Consider the following 20,967-nt stretch of genomic DNA (forward strand, 5'->3'; position numbering starts at 1 on the left):
ATGGTAGAAACCCTGTGATCTTGCATTCGGGATGACTTTCGCCGTTTGAGCTTTGGTTTCTCGATTTTTCCGGGTCCCTAGTGTGTAATTCTGATCTTGGGTCTCTTGAGTCCGTCCCATGCTTTGGTGCCATTAGAAGCATTAAGTTCATGCTTTAAGCACCCTTTTTGGTCCAGGCTCGTACATACACTCGCATTACAAACACGATTAATCATGCCATTAAGCAGTTATCATGCGTGTAAATCTATGCAACAACGGGTCTAATATGCAATATTTGACCCTCAATGACGTCCATATTGCAAGTATATTGTTGGTTAAATGTCCACATTACAACTCTCCCTAGGGCCCATTGATAGGCTCGTACTTGTTGTGTGTAGGCCGTCTAGTCCATTTGCATTGTAAGGATAGTGCATTACTTTATAGCATGCTTAGTATAGTTCCATAATTCATAATTATACGCATCATATGTATGCTTGATATGAGAAGTGACTGATCATAGCATATGCCTTCGGGCAGATTGTGTAGGGGCTCCCGAATGAGCGGTGTTGCCCTACATGAGCGCACGATGCGCGCAGGATTGCTGCATGACTGGATAGTGTGATTCATGCATTCGCATTGTGTGATATGGTACTGTACGCCCTAGCGACATCAGGGCCGTAGCCTCCACAGGCATATCGTGGTTGGCAGGATTAGATATCGAAAATCTTATTCTACATGGGTTGCTATAGATATCCCTGTGTGAAAGTCCCTAAACCCTTATGGTACAGGAGGTTGCTCCAACGTCTAGACTAAGTGGGTGCATGAGTGCCGAGTGCCGATTACCAGACGGTTGCACTTTTCACTATGTCGTGATCGGTTGGAAGGGGGTGCGGCCTTACCCGCCCGAGAGGAGGGGGCAAAGTTAGGCTGAGTTTGACCAGCTCGAGGAATGGGTCCGCTATTAACGAGATGAGCCCGATATTGGCAGGCGGATAGTGAGGTCTTTTCCACTCACCTTATTGCGCACGATGGGGCGGTAATCTGGCTTGGAGTGTACTAGACCCCGGTGATATTCCAGAGTTGAGCTATACTGATATGTGGACTTAGATGAGGATTCGCATGCTTGAGTTGCATTTCGTACCGTATGGTCTTGGTATAGCCGACATCATCCATGCTTCGCATTGCATAGCCTTGGTACGGCTAATGGTATTCATGGGTTCATCAGCATGTTCCACATTACTCTGATACTGCATAGTTGTATTACTACCTTACGCATACACTTTCACTGCCCTCTAAGCTTTCCATAAGCTAATGCATGACCGTTGTGTGCAGGTGACGTTGGAGCACAGCAGTGTTGAGGCAGGAGTGCTTTGTAGATCATCTTGGAGCTTTTTGTTTATTATCATTGTATTTCCCTTTATGCTCATTGTACTTTTAAAGTTTTCGATCATAGTAGAAATGTGATAAAGTTTTTGGTTGTTGTTTGTGAGTTATGCCTTTGGTTATGCTTATTACGAATCAAACTGATGTTGAAAATCCTCCTCGTAGCATTCTAGGATCGGAACCTAGCGAATGGGCGCTGGGAGTCGAGAATGGGGTTCTACGGAGGCTGTTGGCGCCGGATTCGGCAATCAGGAATTTTGTGAGCTCGGTTTCCGAGTTTGGGGCGTGAGAACAAATGACATATAATTCAATAGTCAAAACCATTGTATCTTCGAGCCAGGCCCGGATGGTGATCCACGCACAAAATAATCCCGGCAGACTAGACGATCCGAGCAACCAATTTTAGGACATTTTATCAGTTGAATTTGGCCTCTTTTTCTTCTTCTTCTTCTTCTTTTCCTTACCTACTTATCCTAAAGAGGAATTTGATATGTTAAAAGCTAATCTGATACTAGACCTTGGAAACCTATTGTCATTTATAAAGTTTGAATATATAGGAATAGTCAGACTTCAAGCTCCCCTCTCCTAAGGCAGCTTCGAAGTCCAGTTTGAGGAAACGAGCAAAGGTGCTATATTCTAGGGGTGACTGGGTATCAAGGCTACGCAGATTAAAGAGAAAGGTGGTAAATTCAGGCTATGTTACTGATGAATAGGGTGCTAGTTTGGAATGTGCGCGGCATTGGCAATCACCACTCTGTGTTGTCGTTTAAGAGGCTTATCCAGAAATTCGATCCGATGATTATGGTGCTCCTTGAACCTATGCTCTATGACGATAAGAGAGTGGGGGTTGGTTTATCGCTAGGTTTTCACCTATCTTTGTCCAATTCTGACTCTGGGGGGAAGATTTGGGTTTTTTTCAAATCCCAAATCTCACCAACTATTGTTTCTTCTTCTAACCAGTCTTTATCCATAGTTTTCTCCTTACAGAATTTAACCCTTCCTATCTCGTTGACCTTTGTTTATGCGAGTTGTGACAAGCTTCTTAGAAGAGCCCTCTGGTCTGATTTGGCTGTGTTATCCTCTGCTATTCACACTCCCTGGGCGGTCTGTGGAGACTTCAACGCTACAAGTGCAGCTAGTGAAAGGTGTAACAGGAGGTTGGGAGATAGTGCGAGCTCGCTTGAATTCGCGGCAGCTAGAGACAATGCAGGTTTGTAGGACACAGGTTTCTCAGGTAATCAGTTCACTTGGAGCAACAATTAATGTAGATCGGCCTGGGTATAGGCCAGGTTAGATAGAGTTCTCCTCAATGCGGCCTGGTCAAATACCTTCCCCTCCTTCCACGTCACTCATCTTCCTCGGATTAATTCGGACCATGCCCTGCTGTTGTTAGAGACTCCCCAGCTTTCAGCCCAAACTGTGAAGCAGTTCAGATTTTTAAATATGTGGATTAGGCATGAATCATTCCATCGGGTGGTCTTGTCTGCTTGGGAGTCTACCAGCTCCACCCATCCGATCTACAATGTTTTAGCTAAGATGAAATGCGTCAAACAGGCCCTCAAGGTGTGGAATAGGGAAGTCTTTGGGAATATTTTTTCTCAGTTGTCACTAGCCGAATTTGAATTGGAGAATTGCGACCAGCTCATGCAAAGATCCCCAGAAGCGTCGAGCAGGGACAGCAGCCTGCAAGATAGATTTAATGCAGCCTCCACGAACCTACCTCGTCTTCAACAGCTAGAGGAATCCTTCTGAAAACAAAAATCGAGGGTTACCTGGCTTGAAGCTGGAGACAAAAATTTAAAGTTCTTCCATGCGACGGCAAAAGAGAAACAAAGGAGATCGGTCATTCACGAGATTACTTTGGATTCGGGGTAAAAGCTGGGAAACAATGTTGATATCAAACAAGCTGCGGTGGAACATTTTGAAGGCCTGTTCCAGGCGGAACCCACGGTCCTGCATGAGGACCTCCTCCATGTCATCCTGTCTTTGGTTTCTTCTGAGCACAATGAGATGTTGATGGCTCCCCCGATTGCATTAGAAATCCAGCAAGTTGTTCTCTCTATTCCTCCTGATTCTGCAGCTAGTCCAAACGGTTTCTCAATTGCTTTCTTCTCAGACTGCTGGAGTATTGTTAACCAAGACATGCTGGCTGCTGTCAAGTTTCTGTTTCAAGGTGGCCCTCTCCCGAGAGCAATATCCGCATCCCTGATATGTTTGATCCCGAAATCGGCAGCACCCAAGAAATTTACTGACGTTAGACCAATAAGCCTTTGTAATTGTCAGTACAAGATTTTCTCTAAAGTTATGGTAGCCAGGTTGAACCAGATCCTGCCCCTTCTCATCTACGCTGAACAAGGGGAGTTTATTAAAGGTAGATCGATCGCAGATAACATTGCGCTGGCCCAGGAGCTCTTTAGAGACCTCAACGGAAAAGTCCGGGGAGGCAATATTGTGTTAAAGCTGGATATGGAAAAAGCCTATGACAGGCTAGAGTGAAATTTTCTTAAGCAGGTGCTCTGCAGATACGACTTCTGTTCTTAATGGATCAATCTGGTGGAGAAATGTTAGGCGAATTCTTGATTTTCGGTTCTTGTTAATGGGGAAGTATCAGGTTTTTTCAAGTCCTCGAGAGGGCTGCGGTAAGGGGACCCGATATCGCCGAGTCTATTTATCATTGCGACGGAAGTGCTTAGTAGAGGCATCAAAGCTATTAGCACCCAGGGCTGTTATCAGCCGTTCAAGCTTAGGACCGGCTGCCCGATTGTCTCTCATCTACTATATGCGGATGACACCATTTTATTTCTAAATGGAGGAATCGCATCCCTGCGGGTTTTGAACAAGTTTCTAGAAGATTATCAGAGAAGTTCCGGGCAAAAAGTGAACCTGCGCAAGAGCTCCTTTATCCACTCTTCTAAGCTGGCCGAATCCAGAGTGAGGGTCATCGAGTCTACTCTTGGGATTGTAAGGTCGTCTGGGGTATTCACGTACCTGGGGGTTACTTTGGCGAAGGGCAGACTGAAGGCGGCTCTTTTTAGGCTGCTTCTTGAGAGGGTGGAAGGTCAAATTAGAGGTTGGAAATCCAGATGCCTCTCCCAAGCTGGGAGGGTGGTTTTGATTCATCATGTGTTAAGTAGCATTCCAATACACTCTTTGGCAGCAGCTCATATCCCAGCCAAAGTTCTGTAGGGCTTGAAGAAAAACTTTGCGGCTTTTTTCTGGGGCTGGAATGAAGGGAAATTAAAGTGCCACTAGAGAAATTGGAAGTCCATTGCAGCTCCAAAGGAAGAGGGGGGTCTTGGGATCAGGAGGTTTAAAGACAATGTGTCGGCTTTTCGGCTAAAGATGGCCTGGGACATCATATTTTCATAGAAGGAGAGCCTATGGAGCTTGTTTATGATCGTTAAATACAGTTGCAACCTTTCTCCTTCCGGCCTCTTAGGTCCTGCGAGCTTCGGGTCCCCTTTATGGAAGAGAAGTCATGGCTTCATCCCGGCAGCAGAGTCCTACGTTTAGTAGTACCTGGGTGATGGTAAATGCAGATTTTGGTTAGACAACTAGTCTGGGCTAGGTCCGCTCAAACATTTAGCCTCAGCCCCAGTGCCACCCAATCTTCTTCAGCTCTACACATTTCAAGTGCTCGGTAAAAACGGCCCCCTACCGCCGGCAGAGGTGTTCAATTTCCTGCCTCAACAGGTAATCAATTTTATTTTTCAGCAGGATTTCTGCCTATCGGAAGCGCCCGACTCCCCAATCTGGCCGTTCAAGGCGTCCGAGATTTTTTCTATTGCTACGGCATGGGAGAAGTGTAGATTGTCATCGCCTGCAAGAAGCTAGGTGCGGGGGGTGTGGCATGACAAGCTCCCGCGCGATGATCTCTCTGTTCACCTGGAGGATTTTAAGGAATGTGATTGCAGTTGATGAGGCTGTCCAACGCCGTGGCATCAGCATGGCGTCTAAATGCGTATGTTGTGTAGGCAGTCCTCAACAGGGTCATGCAACAGAGTCCATTTCTCATTTATTCCTGTATAGTGGATTGTAGTGGCTACTTGATCGTTCTTCGGCCGAGTGTTTGGTGTCCACATTCTTGAATCGGTGTCGGTGGAGGCTAGGATAGCGCGGTGGTGGTCTGCGGCTACGTTTAGCTCGTCGAGATTTGTCGTTCATACAGTCGCCCCTTCTGTTATTTTATGGTGCATATGGAAATGCAGGAATGCTACTGTCTTTGACAGCACCCCCACGTCGATTGCCACGGTAATCGCTAGAGTCAAATGGTGGCTGACCACTATTAATGGTGGTAATGGCGAGGCTGATTCTGCGACCTCCCATCACGTCCCGAGTCAGGCCGCTTGATCTACGGCTTTGGCAACTAACAGACAAAGGATTTTCTTGGTTGTGAGATGGTTGAGACCGCAGGATGGTTGGGTGAAAATCAATGTCAATGGGTCATCGCTTGGCAACCCAAGGAACTCGGGTGGGGGTGGCGTCTGCAGAGATGAGAAGGGGGAGTTTCAGTTCGCTTTTTCTATAGGCTATGGACTAGGCTCCAATGTGAACGCAGAACTGAGAGCGTTTCTGGATGGCATGGACATGTGTATAGGCAGAGGTTTCCAAAATGTTATTATCGAATCAGACTCAAAACTGGTGATCAATTTCCTTACTCGTTCCACGACCCCCGGGTGAAAATGGGGGTATTGGATCCAGAGGATCAATTGCATTAGACGGCTCAATAATTTCCGTTTCTTACACATATACAAGGAAGGTGATGTAGGGATGAACGTGATGAGGATAACTACTCCGAATCCACGGAGCTTCTCTGGACTCCTCACAGAGATTTCTCGAATCCTTGAGGAAAGAAAGCAGAAAATAGAAATAAATTCTAATAAATTCGAAATTGATTAATTGATGACTAAAAATGAGTTCACAGCCCTTTAAATAGGGGTACCAAGCAATGGGAAAGAAATCAGAATCAAACTACAACTAAAACTCCTAGAATCTGCAACTTACTATTTATAGACGGTCGTGATGTCTACTAGTGCGTAAGGTTTTCGGCCAAAACTAGTAAGTGTCCTATTTGGCTTCACCAAACCGTTCCCCTAATTATTCTAAGCTCTTTTCACGTTGGACTCAAGTCTTAAAGCTCAAAGGATGAAGAGTTATAATCAAACTAAAACTTACTATTTATAGTAAAAATGAAATTAAAGCAGGGAAACGACTGTCGATCCAGGGGTTTTTTGCAATTCCGGGGTTGGCTAAAGTAGCTCGTTCTACCCCAAAATCATATATTTTTCGTCAGGTAACTCATTTTGGATTGCAAGATACGCCTGATCTAAGGTCCGACGGTCTGGGTCACTTCTATCATCGACTGGGCCTTTTCTAATCCATCTTGGCCATGAAACTGTCCGTGACCCGCTCTACATCAGAAGGAAACGTTGTGGCAGACCAGATGGCGTGATTAGGTAGCTCCAAGCAAGGTAGCAGACTGTTTCTTCAGCAATCTACCCTCCCGGTCAAAGTTAGAGGTCTTTTATTCTTAGACAAAGTGGGTCTTGGAAATATTCGGGAAAGAATTAGAGCTGAGAGGGACCGTGGCTAAGTTTTTTCCTGCTGGGATCTCTTGTTCTACCTATATAGTGTTTTTTGATTTTCCTGGTTTTATGATAGGCGTCCCCTGGTTCTTTTTCTCCTGGGGATGCCCGAATGTAATTGGCCATTCTGTTTAATGAAAAATCTCTTTTTTGAAAAAAAAAAAAAAAAAACAGTCAGACTTCCTTTAATTTATAATAAAGATTTGAATTTTGAACTGAATATAAATTTCCACAGCTGTCTCTCTATTCGTTTGGAGATAGTTGAGGAGGAGACGGTAAAGATGTTAACATATCCTTGACCATATTCAGATTGTCATGTCAATGAAATTTCTAGGAATGACCCTTCCATGGCAGGATAGCATATCAGTTGTCTAGATCATTGAACAATCGGCTCCACCTGTAAGCTATGCAAAGGCGTGGGCAATGTATCATATGATTCCCGTGTCTTTTGTGACTGAATTGGGTAATTTTCTTGCCAAGTGAGGGGAAAGAGAATTCCTTCACGTCTCTACTCCCGGATGATCATCTCTGAATTTCATGTCTCAAGATCAGGATAAGCAACACATCATGTGAGAAGCACATAGACATTGAATTTAGACGGTTATCATTTTTCTGATAAATTTCTTGACTTAAATTTTCCTTTAAGGAAAGTACAGTAAATAAATAAATTAAGGGACATTATCTGTGGACACCACCCTATGGATATCATGGGTCTCATGCACACGTTCTCCATTAGCATATGTGCTGCATTTATGTTTGGCACTTGAATAGAGTGTTTGGAATTAGCATTTCTAATTTGCAACACTTCCATTTGATAATTAACCAGTGGTATGAATTAGCACACCAGCTTGGCTTACCCAATGATGGTCGGCCTGATTATCATTTCAGGTGATGATCATGTTGTGGCCCACCTTTTACACAGATTGGATGTTCGACACATGTGATACGTTCGTTGGAAAAGAGTGATTATGTTCTACACATGCGTGACGTATTTGTAGGAAAAGAGTGATTGCTTTATAACATATGATACAGCCGTTGTATATGATCATTTTTGTTTATAAAATGGCAAATCAAGGAAATTTCCAAGTCAAGAGAAAGGTTGAGAGGATGACCCACACTCATACCTACTCAACCTTCCACAAGAGACTTTGTGGATGACTGAAAGACAGGTAGTACTGAGTGGCATTTTGTCATGTAATTTAATATCATGACTTTTTTGGCCTCTGCCCGGACTCAAGATTGCCATCACGGATCGCCCAAGCGTGGCCCACATGTTGGGATGGCCCAAGAATTTGAACGGTCTATCTTTCCAATATTATTACAAAATAAACCATGACCCATTTTCATGCTCGGTTGATGTTCAACACATGTGATATGTTAGTGGGAAAAGAGTAATTATGTTCTACACATGTGATATGTTAGTAGTAAAAGAGTGATTTCTTTATAACATATGATACAGCCATTGTATATGATCATTTTTGTTTATAAAATGGCAAATCAAGGAAATTTCCAAGTCAAGAGAAAGGTTGAGAGGATGGCCCACACTCATACCTACTCAACCTTCCACGAGGGACTTTGTAGATGACTGAAAGTGACGCAGGGATGAATGTGATGAGGATAACTACTCCGAATCCACGGAGCTTCTCTGGACTCCTCACAGAGACTTCTCGAATCCACGAGGAAAGAAAGCAGAAAATAGAAATAAATTCTAATAAATTCGAAATTTATTAATTGATGAATAAAAACGAGTTCACAACCCTTTAAATAGGGGTACCAAGCAATGGGAAAGAAATTAGAATCAAACTACAACTCAAACTCTTAGAATCCGCGACTTACTATAAATAGTAAACTTACTATTTATAGACGGTCGTGATGTCTACTAGTGCGCAAGGTTTTCGGCCAAAAATAGTAAGTGTCCTATTTGGCTTCACCAAACCGTTCTCCTAATTATTCTAGGCTCTTTTCATGTTGGGCGCAACTCCTAAAGCCCGACGGATGAAGAGTTATAATCAAACTAAAACTTACTATTTATAGTAAAAACAAAATTAAAATGGGAAAATGACCATCGATCCAGGGGTTTTTCGCAATTTCGGGCTACACAACCCAGCATAGCAGGGTTGGTTGGCTTCAATAGCTCGTTCTACCCCAAAATCATATATTTTACGGCAGATAACTCATTCCGGATTGCAAGATACGCCCGATTTAAGGTTCGATGGTCTAGATCACTTCTGTCGTCGACCGGGCCTTTTCTGATCCATCTTGGCCATGTAACTGTCCGCGACCCGCTTTACATCAGTCTCCTCCACTTCAAAAGAACTTGTCCTCGAGTTCTCGTCATGCTCTGGTTCTTGATACTCGGTTAGGTCCGTGACATTGAAAGTCCGTGAGATTGCCATGTCATCTGGGAGATCAACAACATAAGCGTTGTCATTGATCTTTTGGATGATTGGTACCGATCCAATCTTCTTATTTTTCAACTTGTTGTACGTCCCGGTCGGAAATCTCTCTTTGCGCAAATGGACCATAATGTGGTCGCCTACCTCGAACACTTTTTGTCGCCGATGCTTGTCCGCTTGTTCCTTATACTTCTCATTCGAGGCATGTAGCTTGGTCTGCACTTCTGCATGGATGCCCATGATCTTGTCTGCCATATGTTCTGCTGCAATGCTCGTGCCTGGGTGCTTGGGCAGAGGGACCAAGTCAAGTGTGTGGTGAGACACTCGTCCATAAATAATCTGGAACGGTGATCTCCCTGTTGAGCGGTTCACCATATTATTGAATGCAAACTCTGCTTGAGACAAGGACAAATTCCATCAGTTTTTCTCCTGAAATACAGCGAAGGAGGTTTCTCAACGTGCGATTCACAACTTCGGTCTGCCCATCAGTCTGTGGGTGGTAAGCACTACTGAATTGAAGTCGTGTATCGAATCGATTTCATAAAGTCAGCCAAAAGTGGCTAATAAACTCCGTGTCACGATCGGAAGTAATGGTCTTGGGGACCCCGTGTAGCCGAACGACCTCCCTGAAAAATAAATTCGCCACGTGTGTTGCATCGAGGGTCTTCTTGCATGGGATAAAGTGCGCCATCTTTGAAAAATGATCTACCACCACGAACACCGAATCCATGCCGCGTTGTGTTCGTGGGAGACCAAGCACGAAGTCCATTGATAAATCCTCCCAAGGACCGTTAGGCACAGGTAACGGGGTGTAGAGGCCCGTATTCTGAGATTGCCCCTTGGAGGTCTGACAAACATGACAACATTGTACGGTTTTTTCCACGTCGCGTACTAACTGCAGCCAGTAATACCGCTCTTCCATAAGAGCTCGCGTCTTGTCTCGCCCCAAGTGTCCACCAAGGCCACCTCCATGTAGCTTCTGAATAATCTGCTCCCTCAGAGAACTTTGGGGGATGCACAATCAATTCCCTTTGAAGAGAAAATCATCCTATATATGAAGGTCACTGGGGTGACCTTCTTGACACTTTATCCAAGAATCTTTGAAGTCCTCATCCTCGGCATACAGCTCCTTGAGATAGTCGAAGCCAACTACCTCGTTGCTCATTGTAACTAGTAGTGATGCATGACGGCTAAGTGCATCAGCTACCTTGTTCTGCTGCCCTGACTTGTACTTCAGAACGAACATGAATTTCTATAAAAAAGTAACCCATCTAGCATGCACATGATTCACGTTAGTCTGACTATTAATAAACTTTAATGCTTGATGGTCAGTGTACAAAATAAACTCTCTTTGAATTAGATAATGCCGTCAATGTTGCAGCGCCTGAACAACTGCGTACAACTCAAGCTCATAAGTCGACCACTTCTTTCGGGTTTCGCTGAGCTTCTCGTTGTAGAAGGCTACCAGCCTGCCTTCCTACGATAATACTCCTCCAATTTCGACGTATGAAGCGTCACACTCAACCTCAAATAATTTGTCGAAATTAGGAAGCACCAAGACCGGTGTTGTAAACAAACGATGCTTGATCTCATGAAAGCTCTTATCAGCTTTATCGGTCCATTGGAACGGTCCTTTTTTCATGCAATCTGTTATAGGCGCGACTATGGTGCTAAAATCTCGCACAAATCGACGATAGAAAGTCACCAACCCGTGAAAACTCCTCACCTCATGAATGTTTGTCGGGATCGGCCATTCCCTAATAGCTCGCACCTTTTCATCATCCACACGAATGCCTGTGGACGTTACAACAAATCCTAGAAACAATAAGCTGTCAGTTAAAAAACTACACTTTTTCAAGTTAAGGTACAACTTGTTAAGTTATAGGACCTGTAGCACCTGCCTGAGATGCTTCTTGTGCTCTGCCTCATCCTGGCTATATATCAATATGTCATCAAAATATACTACCACAAATCGGCCAGTGAATGGTTTTAGAACTTGATTCATCAAAGGCATAAAAGTATTTGGTGCGTTCGATAGGCCGAAGGGCATGAACAGCCACTCATACAATCCTTCCTTGGTCTTGAATGCTGTTTTCCACTCATCACTGGGTCGAATACGAATCTGATGGTACCCGCTCCTTAGATCTAGTTTAGAGAACACCTTGGCCCCTTCTAACATATCGAGCATGTCGTCCAACCGTGGTATTGGAAACCGATATTTGATGGTAATTTTGTTGATTGCTCGGCTGTCGACACACATGCACCAGCTTCCATTTTTTTTTGGCGTTAATAATGCTAGTACGGCACATGGGCTCATGCTCTCTCTCAAGAGACCCTTACGGATCAATTCCTCCACTTGCCCTTGAAGTATCTCACACTCCTTCGGACTCATCCGATAATGAGGGCGATTGGGCAGGCTAGCCCCAGGGCCGAGGTCTATGTGATGTTGGATGTCCCTCATGGAGGGCAATCCATCAGGTAAATCCTCAAGCCAGACTTCTTTGAATTCGTTTAGCAACAGTCTTAAACTTGGAGGGATGTTTGAGGGTTCCTCTTCCTCGCCCTTCACCACTACAGCGTATACCTCGCCGGTTTCCTTAGATTCTTCCATAAAATCCCGAATGATCAAGAGGGAACTCCCCTCTACTTTAGAGGCTTCAGGGTGGTTCTCTGGTATCATAGGGGCAAGGATTATTTTTCGACTATCCTTGACGAATACGTAAACATTATCTCGTCCCCGATGGGTCGCATCACGGTCCGACTGCCAGGGTCGACCGAGTAACATATGACAAGCTTCCATATCGACCATATCACAAAGTATTTGATCTTTATAATTTTTGCTAATTAAAAACGAGATAGTGCATTGTTCAGTTACCTTGGTCTCATTCACCTTTTTTATCCAGCCAATTGAGTACAGGGAAGGATGTTTCATCGTTGGTAGCCGCAACTTGTCCACCATCACTCTTGAGACGATGTTCTCGCTACTACCACTGTCTATGATCATATCACAGACCTTTTCATTAACAGTGCACCGAGTACGAAATATATTGTATTGTTGTGGATATAATTCCTTTCATGGGGCATACAGCAATCGCCTCACAACTAGAAATTCACCACGATCCTCGCCCGTCATTTCATCGCCACCTGCTATTTCTTCAGTGATTTGTTCATGTTAATCAAAGCGATGGTCTTCTTCTATGGCCTCATCTTCAGTGCCCCCTTCGTTTATAGTCAAGTGTGCTGCGGGACGTTGAGGATAAGTGTTTGATAAGTGGCCTAGTTGGCTACAGCGATAACAATTGTTCGACCTTGGCCGAGCATAAGGATTTGGAATCCTACTCGGACTCGCTGTTGTAGGTGCTGCACGTTGAGGCCTGGATGAGCCGCTCCCCGTATCATGGTTTACGGTTGTAGGAAGTTGAGGTACTGAGTTTTTTCCTCGTGGCAGCACTTGATCCTGCGTGGGACCCGTCATGGGGGGTCGAGTTGAAGGATATGAACGAGCAGGAGCTCTTACAAGTTGTGTCTCTGCCCTACCCGCCAATTGAACTGCTTCATCCACAGTCCTGACTGGGTACATCTGAACTCGGTCCTGAATTGTCGGTCGCAACCCACCTATAAATCGTGTTACCTTCTGTGACTCAAATTCTGATAGATCGTTTCGTGTAGCCAGCCATTGGAATTCTTCAGTGTAATCTGTGACTGTTCGATTTTCTTGCTTGCAATTTTGATATTGCTGGAATAATATCTGCTCATAATCACTAGGGAGAAATTGATATCGAAGAAGACGTCTCATCCGTGGCCATGATGAGATGGGCACCTTGTTCTGGCGAGCTCGTGAGAGTTGTAATTGTTCCCACCATGCAGAAGCACCAGATTTTAATTTAAACGCTACCAATTTTACCCTTTTATGATCTGACACGTCCATGTAACCAAAATATCTCTCTACTTCGGCTAGCCAATCGAGAAAATCTTCTATACGTAATAAACCGTTAAAACTAGGAAGTTCAGCCTTACCTCGATAGTCTCTTTCAGCACGATCTAGATGATCACCTCCATGGATTGGTCATCGGGCAAAACCCTCATTAAGGTCCTCGTCGCTAGAACTTGAATCATCTGGTGTAGCCCTACGGTTTGCCACTGGTAGTGCTCTATGAAAATCGGGGTTGTGTCGTATAGCAACCATGGGTGGTGGAGCACCGCCTAGGGCTCGGGGCGGAAGAAGCACATCCGCAAGACGGTCGAGAGTTGCCTGCAGCCCTTGCATGGTCAACTAACTCTCCCGGTGGAAAGCTTCCATTATTTCCGAAAGATAACGAATCCGTGGATCACCGTCCACAGGATTTTGATTCATACCTTCGTTGTTTGCCATCGGCCCTAGGGGAATCCTCGCTTTGATACCAATTGACGCAGGGATGAACGTGATGAGGATAACTACTCCGAATCCACGGAGCGTCTCTGGATTCCTCACAGAGACTTCTCGAATCCACGAGGAAAGAAAGCAGAAAATATAAATAAATTCTAATAAATTTGCAATTGGTTAATTGATGAATAAAAACGAGTTCACAACCCTTTAAATAGGGGTACCAAGCAATGGGAAAGAAATTAGAATCAAACTACAACTCAAACTCTTAGAATCCGCGACTTACTATAAATAGTAAACTTACTATTTATAGACGGTCGTGATGTCTACTAGTGCGTAAGGTTTTCGGCCAAAAATAGTAAGTGTCCTATTTGGCTTCACCAAACCGTTCTCCTAATTATTCTAAGCTCTTTTCACGTTGGGCGCAACTCCTAAAACCTGACGGATGAAGAGTTATAATCAAACTAAAACTTACTATTTATAGTAAAAACGAAATTAAAACGAGAAAACGACCATCAATCCAGGGTTTTTTCCCAATTTTGGGCTGTGCAACCCGGCATAGCAGGGTTGATTGGCTTCAGTAGCTCGTTCTACCCCCAAAATCATATATTTTACGTCAGATAACTCATTCCGGATTGCAAGATACGCTCGATTTAAAGTTCGATGGTCTGGATCACTTCTGTCGTCGACCGGGCCTTTTCTGATCCATCTTGGCCATGTAACTGTCCGCGACCCGCTCTACATCAGAAAGACAGCCACTGAGTGGCATTTTTCCATGTAATTTAATATCATCATGACTTTATTTGGCCTCTACCTGGACTCAAGATTGCCATCATAGATCGCTCAAGCGTGACATGCATGTTGGGATGGGCCGAGAATCTTCCCAATACTATAACAAAATAAGCCCTGATCCATTATCATGCTGCATTGGTGATTCTTACCATTGAATTAGGAAGTTTAGTATGTGGTGCAGGGAGGGACTTGATGAGGTCGATCACTATCTTCCTCAGGGGATAAGTACTACTCCCAATCCACAGGGAGCTTTCAAAGAACTTCCTCGAATCAACTAGAGATAAAAGCATGAATAATTCCTATTAAATTCGAAATTCGAAATTACAACGCTTTAAATAAAGAACACAAATGTGGGATGGAATTTTAGACTTATAATCCAACTCAAACACCCTAAAAATGTGACTTACTATAAATAGTAAGCTTACTATTTATAAACAACCTCTATTCCTATTGGTCTTTGTGGTTTTGGCAGAAAATAATAAGTGACCAATTTAGCCCAACCACATTATTCTCCTAACTTTTCTAAGCCCTTTTCATGTTGGGCACGACTTGTACAACTCAAATTATCAAAAGTTATACTCGAATTAAGACTAACTATTTATAATAAAAATGAAACTAAGCAGGGCTTTTGACAGTCGGTCTGATGGAATCTTGCAAATCCGTCAAGGGAAACTCAGCATAGCAAGGTCAGTTGGCTTAAGTAGGTCCTCCTATACCAAAATCATATATGATATGTCAAAAACCCCATCTTGGTTTTCGAGATAGGACTCATTTAAAGTTCTGACTATCCAGATCGTTTCTATATTTATCAACACTGACGTTGCTTGGTTGAGCTTAAGCTTGTTAGCCTAACTATAATAGCCTAGAGCCTATCTCTTTTATTCTTTTTCTTTTTTCCACACATGTTCACACATCCTATGCACATGCTTGTACACTCACACTAATGGGTACTCAAACCCATGACCTTGTGTTGAAACTCTTGTAAATCTATCACTGAGACGTAATCGTTTAGAGCCTACTGTCTTCCCAATTTCCCATGAAATGCAAAGTAAACAAACCATATTATCATTTCTAGGTGTTTGTATAAATATGCCTTATAGCTCTTAAACCATATACACTTGGAAATGAAGTGGGTAAAATAAATTGTAATCATCATAGTTGGACATTATAAAACTATTATATATGTTTACCGCGGATCCTGGGTGAAACAATTATCATAACAAAAATATTTCCATCAAATGTAAATGATGTTACTACACAGAGCCCATTTATAGCCCTTCACTGTTGTATTCGGAAAACCAAACAAGCCCTTGGAATCTACATGGGCGGCTCGTGATTCATCTCAGTCCATAGTCCGAATGTGGATCACCTGCTGTAGTGTGACTGTTGATACTCAGGCACTAAGAATTAAACATGTAGCTTTTAAGCAATCTAAACCGTGTAAATCTTGAGAAATAATTTAGATGGTTCACAAAGCAAAAAAAACACTAGTTCAATTCTCTAACTGGAGTATTGGTGGGCAACTATCATAATGTGGTATTGAAAAAAAAGTTAATTGGTCTGAATTCAAAGAACAAATGGCCATTAATCAGGTTTATCGATGGCTCAATTGATCTGATTTTGAGGTGATTACTTATTTAAGATAGGTTATGCAATTTGGACGTTTATTTGATATGCATGGTAAACAATCTGTAAGTGCCTGAGTATCAAGCTTCATGCTCTGCCAGCTTATCAAATAACCGGCCCATCTTTGTTGAAAAGTCCACTTGCCCACTTGTGTATCTTTCTCTCTTGTTTAGACGTTTCCTTGCTCATCTATCTTATATAAAGAGCTTCGGTAAAGTTCCTTGGCATGCTTCAAAACAACCTGTCTGGTGTTGTGTGATAATGAGTGGGTCAGTGGGAGTTGTCTTTCTTGTACTGCTTGCATTCCTATGCTCTGAGACCATTCAATCCACTTCTTACAATGGAGAAGTGAAGGTGGTTTGCATTGAAAAGGAGAGGCAAGCCCTTGTCAAGTTCAAACAAGACCTTGTAGATCCAATGAATCGGCTCTCTTCTTGGGTCGGCCATGATTGCTGCAGATGGAGTGGAGTGGGCTGCAACAACAGAACGGGGCACGTCGTCAAGCTCAACCTCCGAAACCACCTTCGAGACTTCACCTATAATCTGCAAGAAGACAACTCGACTTTATCTGGTGACATAAATCCTTCTTTGCTTGAGTTGAATCATTTGAATTACCTGGACCTAAGTTTGAATCATTTTCATTCCAAACCCATCCCCAAATTCATTGGTTCATTCAAGAAACTTAGATATCTTAATCTCTCAAATAAGGATTTTGGTGGAATGATTCCCCACCATCTGGGTAATCTCTCTACCTTGGTTTTTCTCGATCTTCTTTCAGATGATGGGTCTGGTCTGGAAGTTGATAACCTTCATTGGATTTCTCATCTTTCTACTCTGCGACACCTTGATATGGGAATGGTGGACCTCAGCCAGCCACATGATTGGTTACAGGCTATTAATATGCTTCCATCTCTTTCTGAGCTACGCCTCTCCCATTGTCGACTTCCTAACATGACTAGTCTTCCGTATGTTAATTTCACATCCCTTTCAGTCCTTGATCTTTCTTTTAATGAACTTGGCCCAAAAATTCCAGATTGGTTGTTCAATCTCAGCAGCCTAGAGTATCTTAATCTCGAATCCAATAGTTTCCAGGCTTCAATTCCAAGTGCTCTTGGTAAGCTCTGCAACTTACATGCTTTAGAATTCTCAAACAACTTTATCAAGGGAGAGATAACTGGATTTGTAGAATGTTTGTCCGGATGCATTCAGGAAAGTTTGGAGATCCTTGATCTCAGTAAAAATTCACTTTATGGTCCTATTCCTGAATCTCTTGGAAAACTTTCATCCTTGAAATATTTGTATCTTGGTTACAACAACTTGAATGGCCCTATTCCTGAATCTCTTGGAAAACTTTCATTCTTGAAATATTTGTATCTTAGTCGCAACAACTTGACTGGGTCTTTGCCTGAGAGTCTTGGACAACTTTCAGAACTAATGTATTTCGAGATATCTTCTAATTCATTGGAAGGTACTGTGTCACAAGCACACTTTGTCAGTCTAACCAAATTGGAATCATTAGATATGTCCTCGAATTCCTTAGTTCTTAATGTTAGCTCCAATTGGATTCCTCCTTTTCACCTCAAATATATCAAGATGAGGTCTTGTAAATTGGGGCCTCTGTTTCCTGCATGGCTCCGTGAGCAAAGAGACTTTTTCGTACTTGACCTGTCCAATGCGCAAATTTCAGATTCTATACCATACTGGTTTTGGAACCTGTCTTCTCAAATCTCCTACTTGAATCTTTCTCACAACCAAATCAATGACGAGATTCCAAATTCATTGCAGTTTTCTCTTAGGGCCAGAATTGATTTAAGTTTCAACCGCTTTAGAGGTTCATTGTCACACTCGTTTCTTAATGCCTGGATTTGGATTTTGGATCTCTCCAACAATTTACTTTCTGGACCCATCCCTGTAACTTTTGGCGAAATATCTCCTAATTACTTATCACTTTCTCATAACTATTTAAATGGTAGCATTCCTCTGTCTTTATGCCAAATGGTGGGTTTGTCGAACCTTGATCTGTCATACAATCAATTAACTGGAGAACTTCCTCAGTGTTTGGGAAATTTGACTGAATTAGTAACAATCGATTTGGCAAGCAATAATATACATGGACATATTCCTGAATCTTTAGGTCTTATAAATGAGCTCGAGTGGTTGCGTTTGCGCAGCAATAACTTTTCAGGTGAGCTTCCTACATCATTGAGAAACTGCACCACTTTGATAACTGTCGATCTTAGTGAGAACAAATTCTCTGGAAACATACCAACATGGATAGGGGAAAGCCTATCAGATCTCCAGATTCTCATCCTTCGTTCAAATATGTTTTTGGGAACTATTCCTCCACAGCTATGTCATCTTACTTCTCTTCAAATCTTGGACCTTGCAAGTAACAAGCTATTAGGAGCCATACCAAAGTGTTTTAGCAATTTCAGTGCCATGGCTACAAAGGAGCATAAAAGTGGAAGTATTTTGAAATATGTGTATGGTGAGGGTGATGAGGAGCAAACATATTATGAGGAGAACATAACGGTTGTTATTAAAGGAATGAAACTTGATTATACTAAGACACTTTCCCTTGTAACTTTGATAGACCTCTCATGCAATCATTTATCTGGAGAGATCCCCGAAGAATTAGCAAGTCTATCTGGGTTGCAAGGTTTGAACTTATCTGAAAATCAGTTGACGGGAAGCATTCTACAGAATATTGATCGCTGGCGACAGTTACAGTCTCTTGACCTGTCGTGGAATCAACTTTCTGGTGTTATTCCTCAAAGCTTGGCAACATTAAATTTCTTAAGTAGCCTCGATTTGTCACATAATAAGCTTTCAGGGCAGATTCCATCAGGCAGCCAACTCCAGACTTTTAATGATCCTTCCATTTATATCGGCAACCTCGATCTTTGTGGGCATCCGCTTCCAAAAGAGTGCCTAGATGTTAAAACACCTCAAACTCCGGTACCTATGGGCAATGGAGTTGAAGAAGAGAGGGAGGAAGAAGGGTTCAAGTGGGTATGGTTTTTCACTAGCATGGCACCAGGATTCGTGGCAGGATTTTGGGGAGTATGTGGTGTTTTAGTCTTCAAGAAGTTATGGAGGATTGCTTATTTTCAACTACTTGATAAAATGATGGATACGATCTTTGTGGTGTGGGTAACAAAGGTGGCTAAATTGAAGACATTGCTACAAGACAGGAAGTGAAAGATGGCGAGGGTTATTCGACATATTCACTAGTTAGTGGACCAATAAATAAAACCAGAATGTATGTTTTATGTTGAACTTGGTCCAAACTTAGTTTGAAGATGTCGGTTTTTTTTTTTTTTCCATGTAAAATGGGAGTGTTGTATGGGCCTTTAGCTTTAGTATGTTTGCTTTTTTGTCCATTTATATGTCCATCTTTAATTTTTATATGTCAAATGTTTAATATTTATATTAGTGTAGGCTTCATTTGGATGCACTATTAAATTGAACTACAGTTATCAATGAGATTGCACTTGCTCTTGCACTCATATTAGAGTTAAAAGGAATGCGCGTAGCTGCAATTCAGAGTACTTCCTCAACAGTATAATGTGATCATTTCTACAGAAATCAAAGGAAACTTTTGGAAATTACTCTAGAATTCAATATAATGCTTTGCACATTGAGCATTAGGCCGAAAGTACAAAGTGCATCTATATTAATCTAAGGGAATTTAAGTATGTGTAATTTCAAAGAAGTAGGAATTTTATTTTTATTTTCCAGAAATGGTAATGTGTTTGTTTGCTTCTTCTTCTTCTTCTTCTTCTTCTTCTTTCCTTTTTTTTTTTTTTTTTTTTTTTTTTTTTTTCTACATTAGAAAAGAGTTTAAAGATGAAATTTACATGTAGAATATTATTTGAAAATTTTGTTAAATTTATTTGAAAATTGTGTTCCTTTAGAATATTATGTTAAAATATTGTCGGTTATTAGGAATTAGTTGTACATGAATTAATTTGTTTCTTGTGAATTCCCCCCGTTTTTTTTTTCTTGAAGAGTGATCAGTTGTATTCATGTTCTTGGATGGGCCTGACTTCATGCTTCCCAATCCCAGCACAAAATCTTCAAGGTTAGCCCAAGACCGGACCATGTACAGCATTGCCCACGCCTAGGTCATTCGACAGTTTCTGTGCCCATGACTAGCCCAGCTGGCCCATGAGACCACTTGTACTTGACAAATGTGAAAATAAAATGAAAATTATTAGTTATTTCAGCCCAAGTTAAATGAAAAATGGCAGTTCCAATTCGATGAAAATCATTAGGTCATGTACCTCATATCATTCATATACGTTAGTTGCATGTCCCAAAATGGCAAACTCTCATTTTAAGAGGCTCCAGCGAGCACTTTAACAAATTTTGAGTTGAGTTAAATAAAGACAGTCGATTTTTCAAGTCTACCCAAGCCGGCTCGATATCAAGTTGAATCGAATTTTAACCATGGTTAGTTGGAATTCACACATATCAGAAAACCATGGATGCTTGAAAGAGCACAGTGATAGTTTGAAAGATGTTTAGTTCTCCTCTTTCACAGGGCATGAATGGTTATAAATGCAGACTATCTGTGATTGCGTTTTGGCAATTTGGTATCTTTATGGGCTGATTTCCATTTTTAATATTTGGCAATGGGTCAGTGATACTCTTTTCGTAGATTGGTTAAATAACAGACATTGGTTCTAGTCCAAGTGAGTGGTCTAGATTAACATGAAGTCAGGGTAAATAACAGACATTTTTCTATTACTCTGTTAATCCTGGCGTACACTGTATGGAGCAGAGTGTACTCTTTTCGTGGCGTACACTATGTATGAAGTCAGGGTAAATAACAGACATT

The 20,967-nt window shown here is 42.2% G+C and overlaps 1 protein-coding gene across 1 annotated transcript; it reads left to right on the plus strand.

Annotated features, from left to right (window-relative positions):
• Positions 1-16,385: 16,385 nt before the first annotated feature.
• Positions 16,386-19,325, plus strand: LOC131230613 (receptor-like protein EIX2). Its single transcript, XM_058226509.1, has one exon. The coding sequence runs from the start codon at positions 16,386-16,388 to the stop codon at positions 19,323-19,325; it is 2,940 nt and encodes a 979-aa protein (XP_058082492.1).
• The last annotated feature ends 1,642 nt before the right edge of the window (positions 19,326-20,967 follow it).

This window comes from Magnolia sinica, chromosome 17 (genome assembly GCF_029962835.1).
Source record: "Magnolia sinica isolate HGM2019 chromosome 17, MsV1, whole genome shotgun sequence".
NCBI classification, from domain to species: domain Eukaryota; kingdom Viridiplantae; phylum Streptophyta; class Magnoliopsida; order Magnoliales; family Magnoliaceae; genus Magnolia; species Magnolia sinica.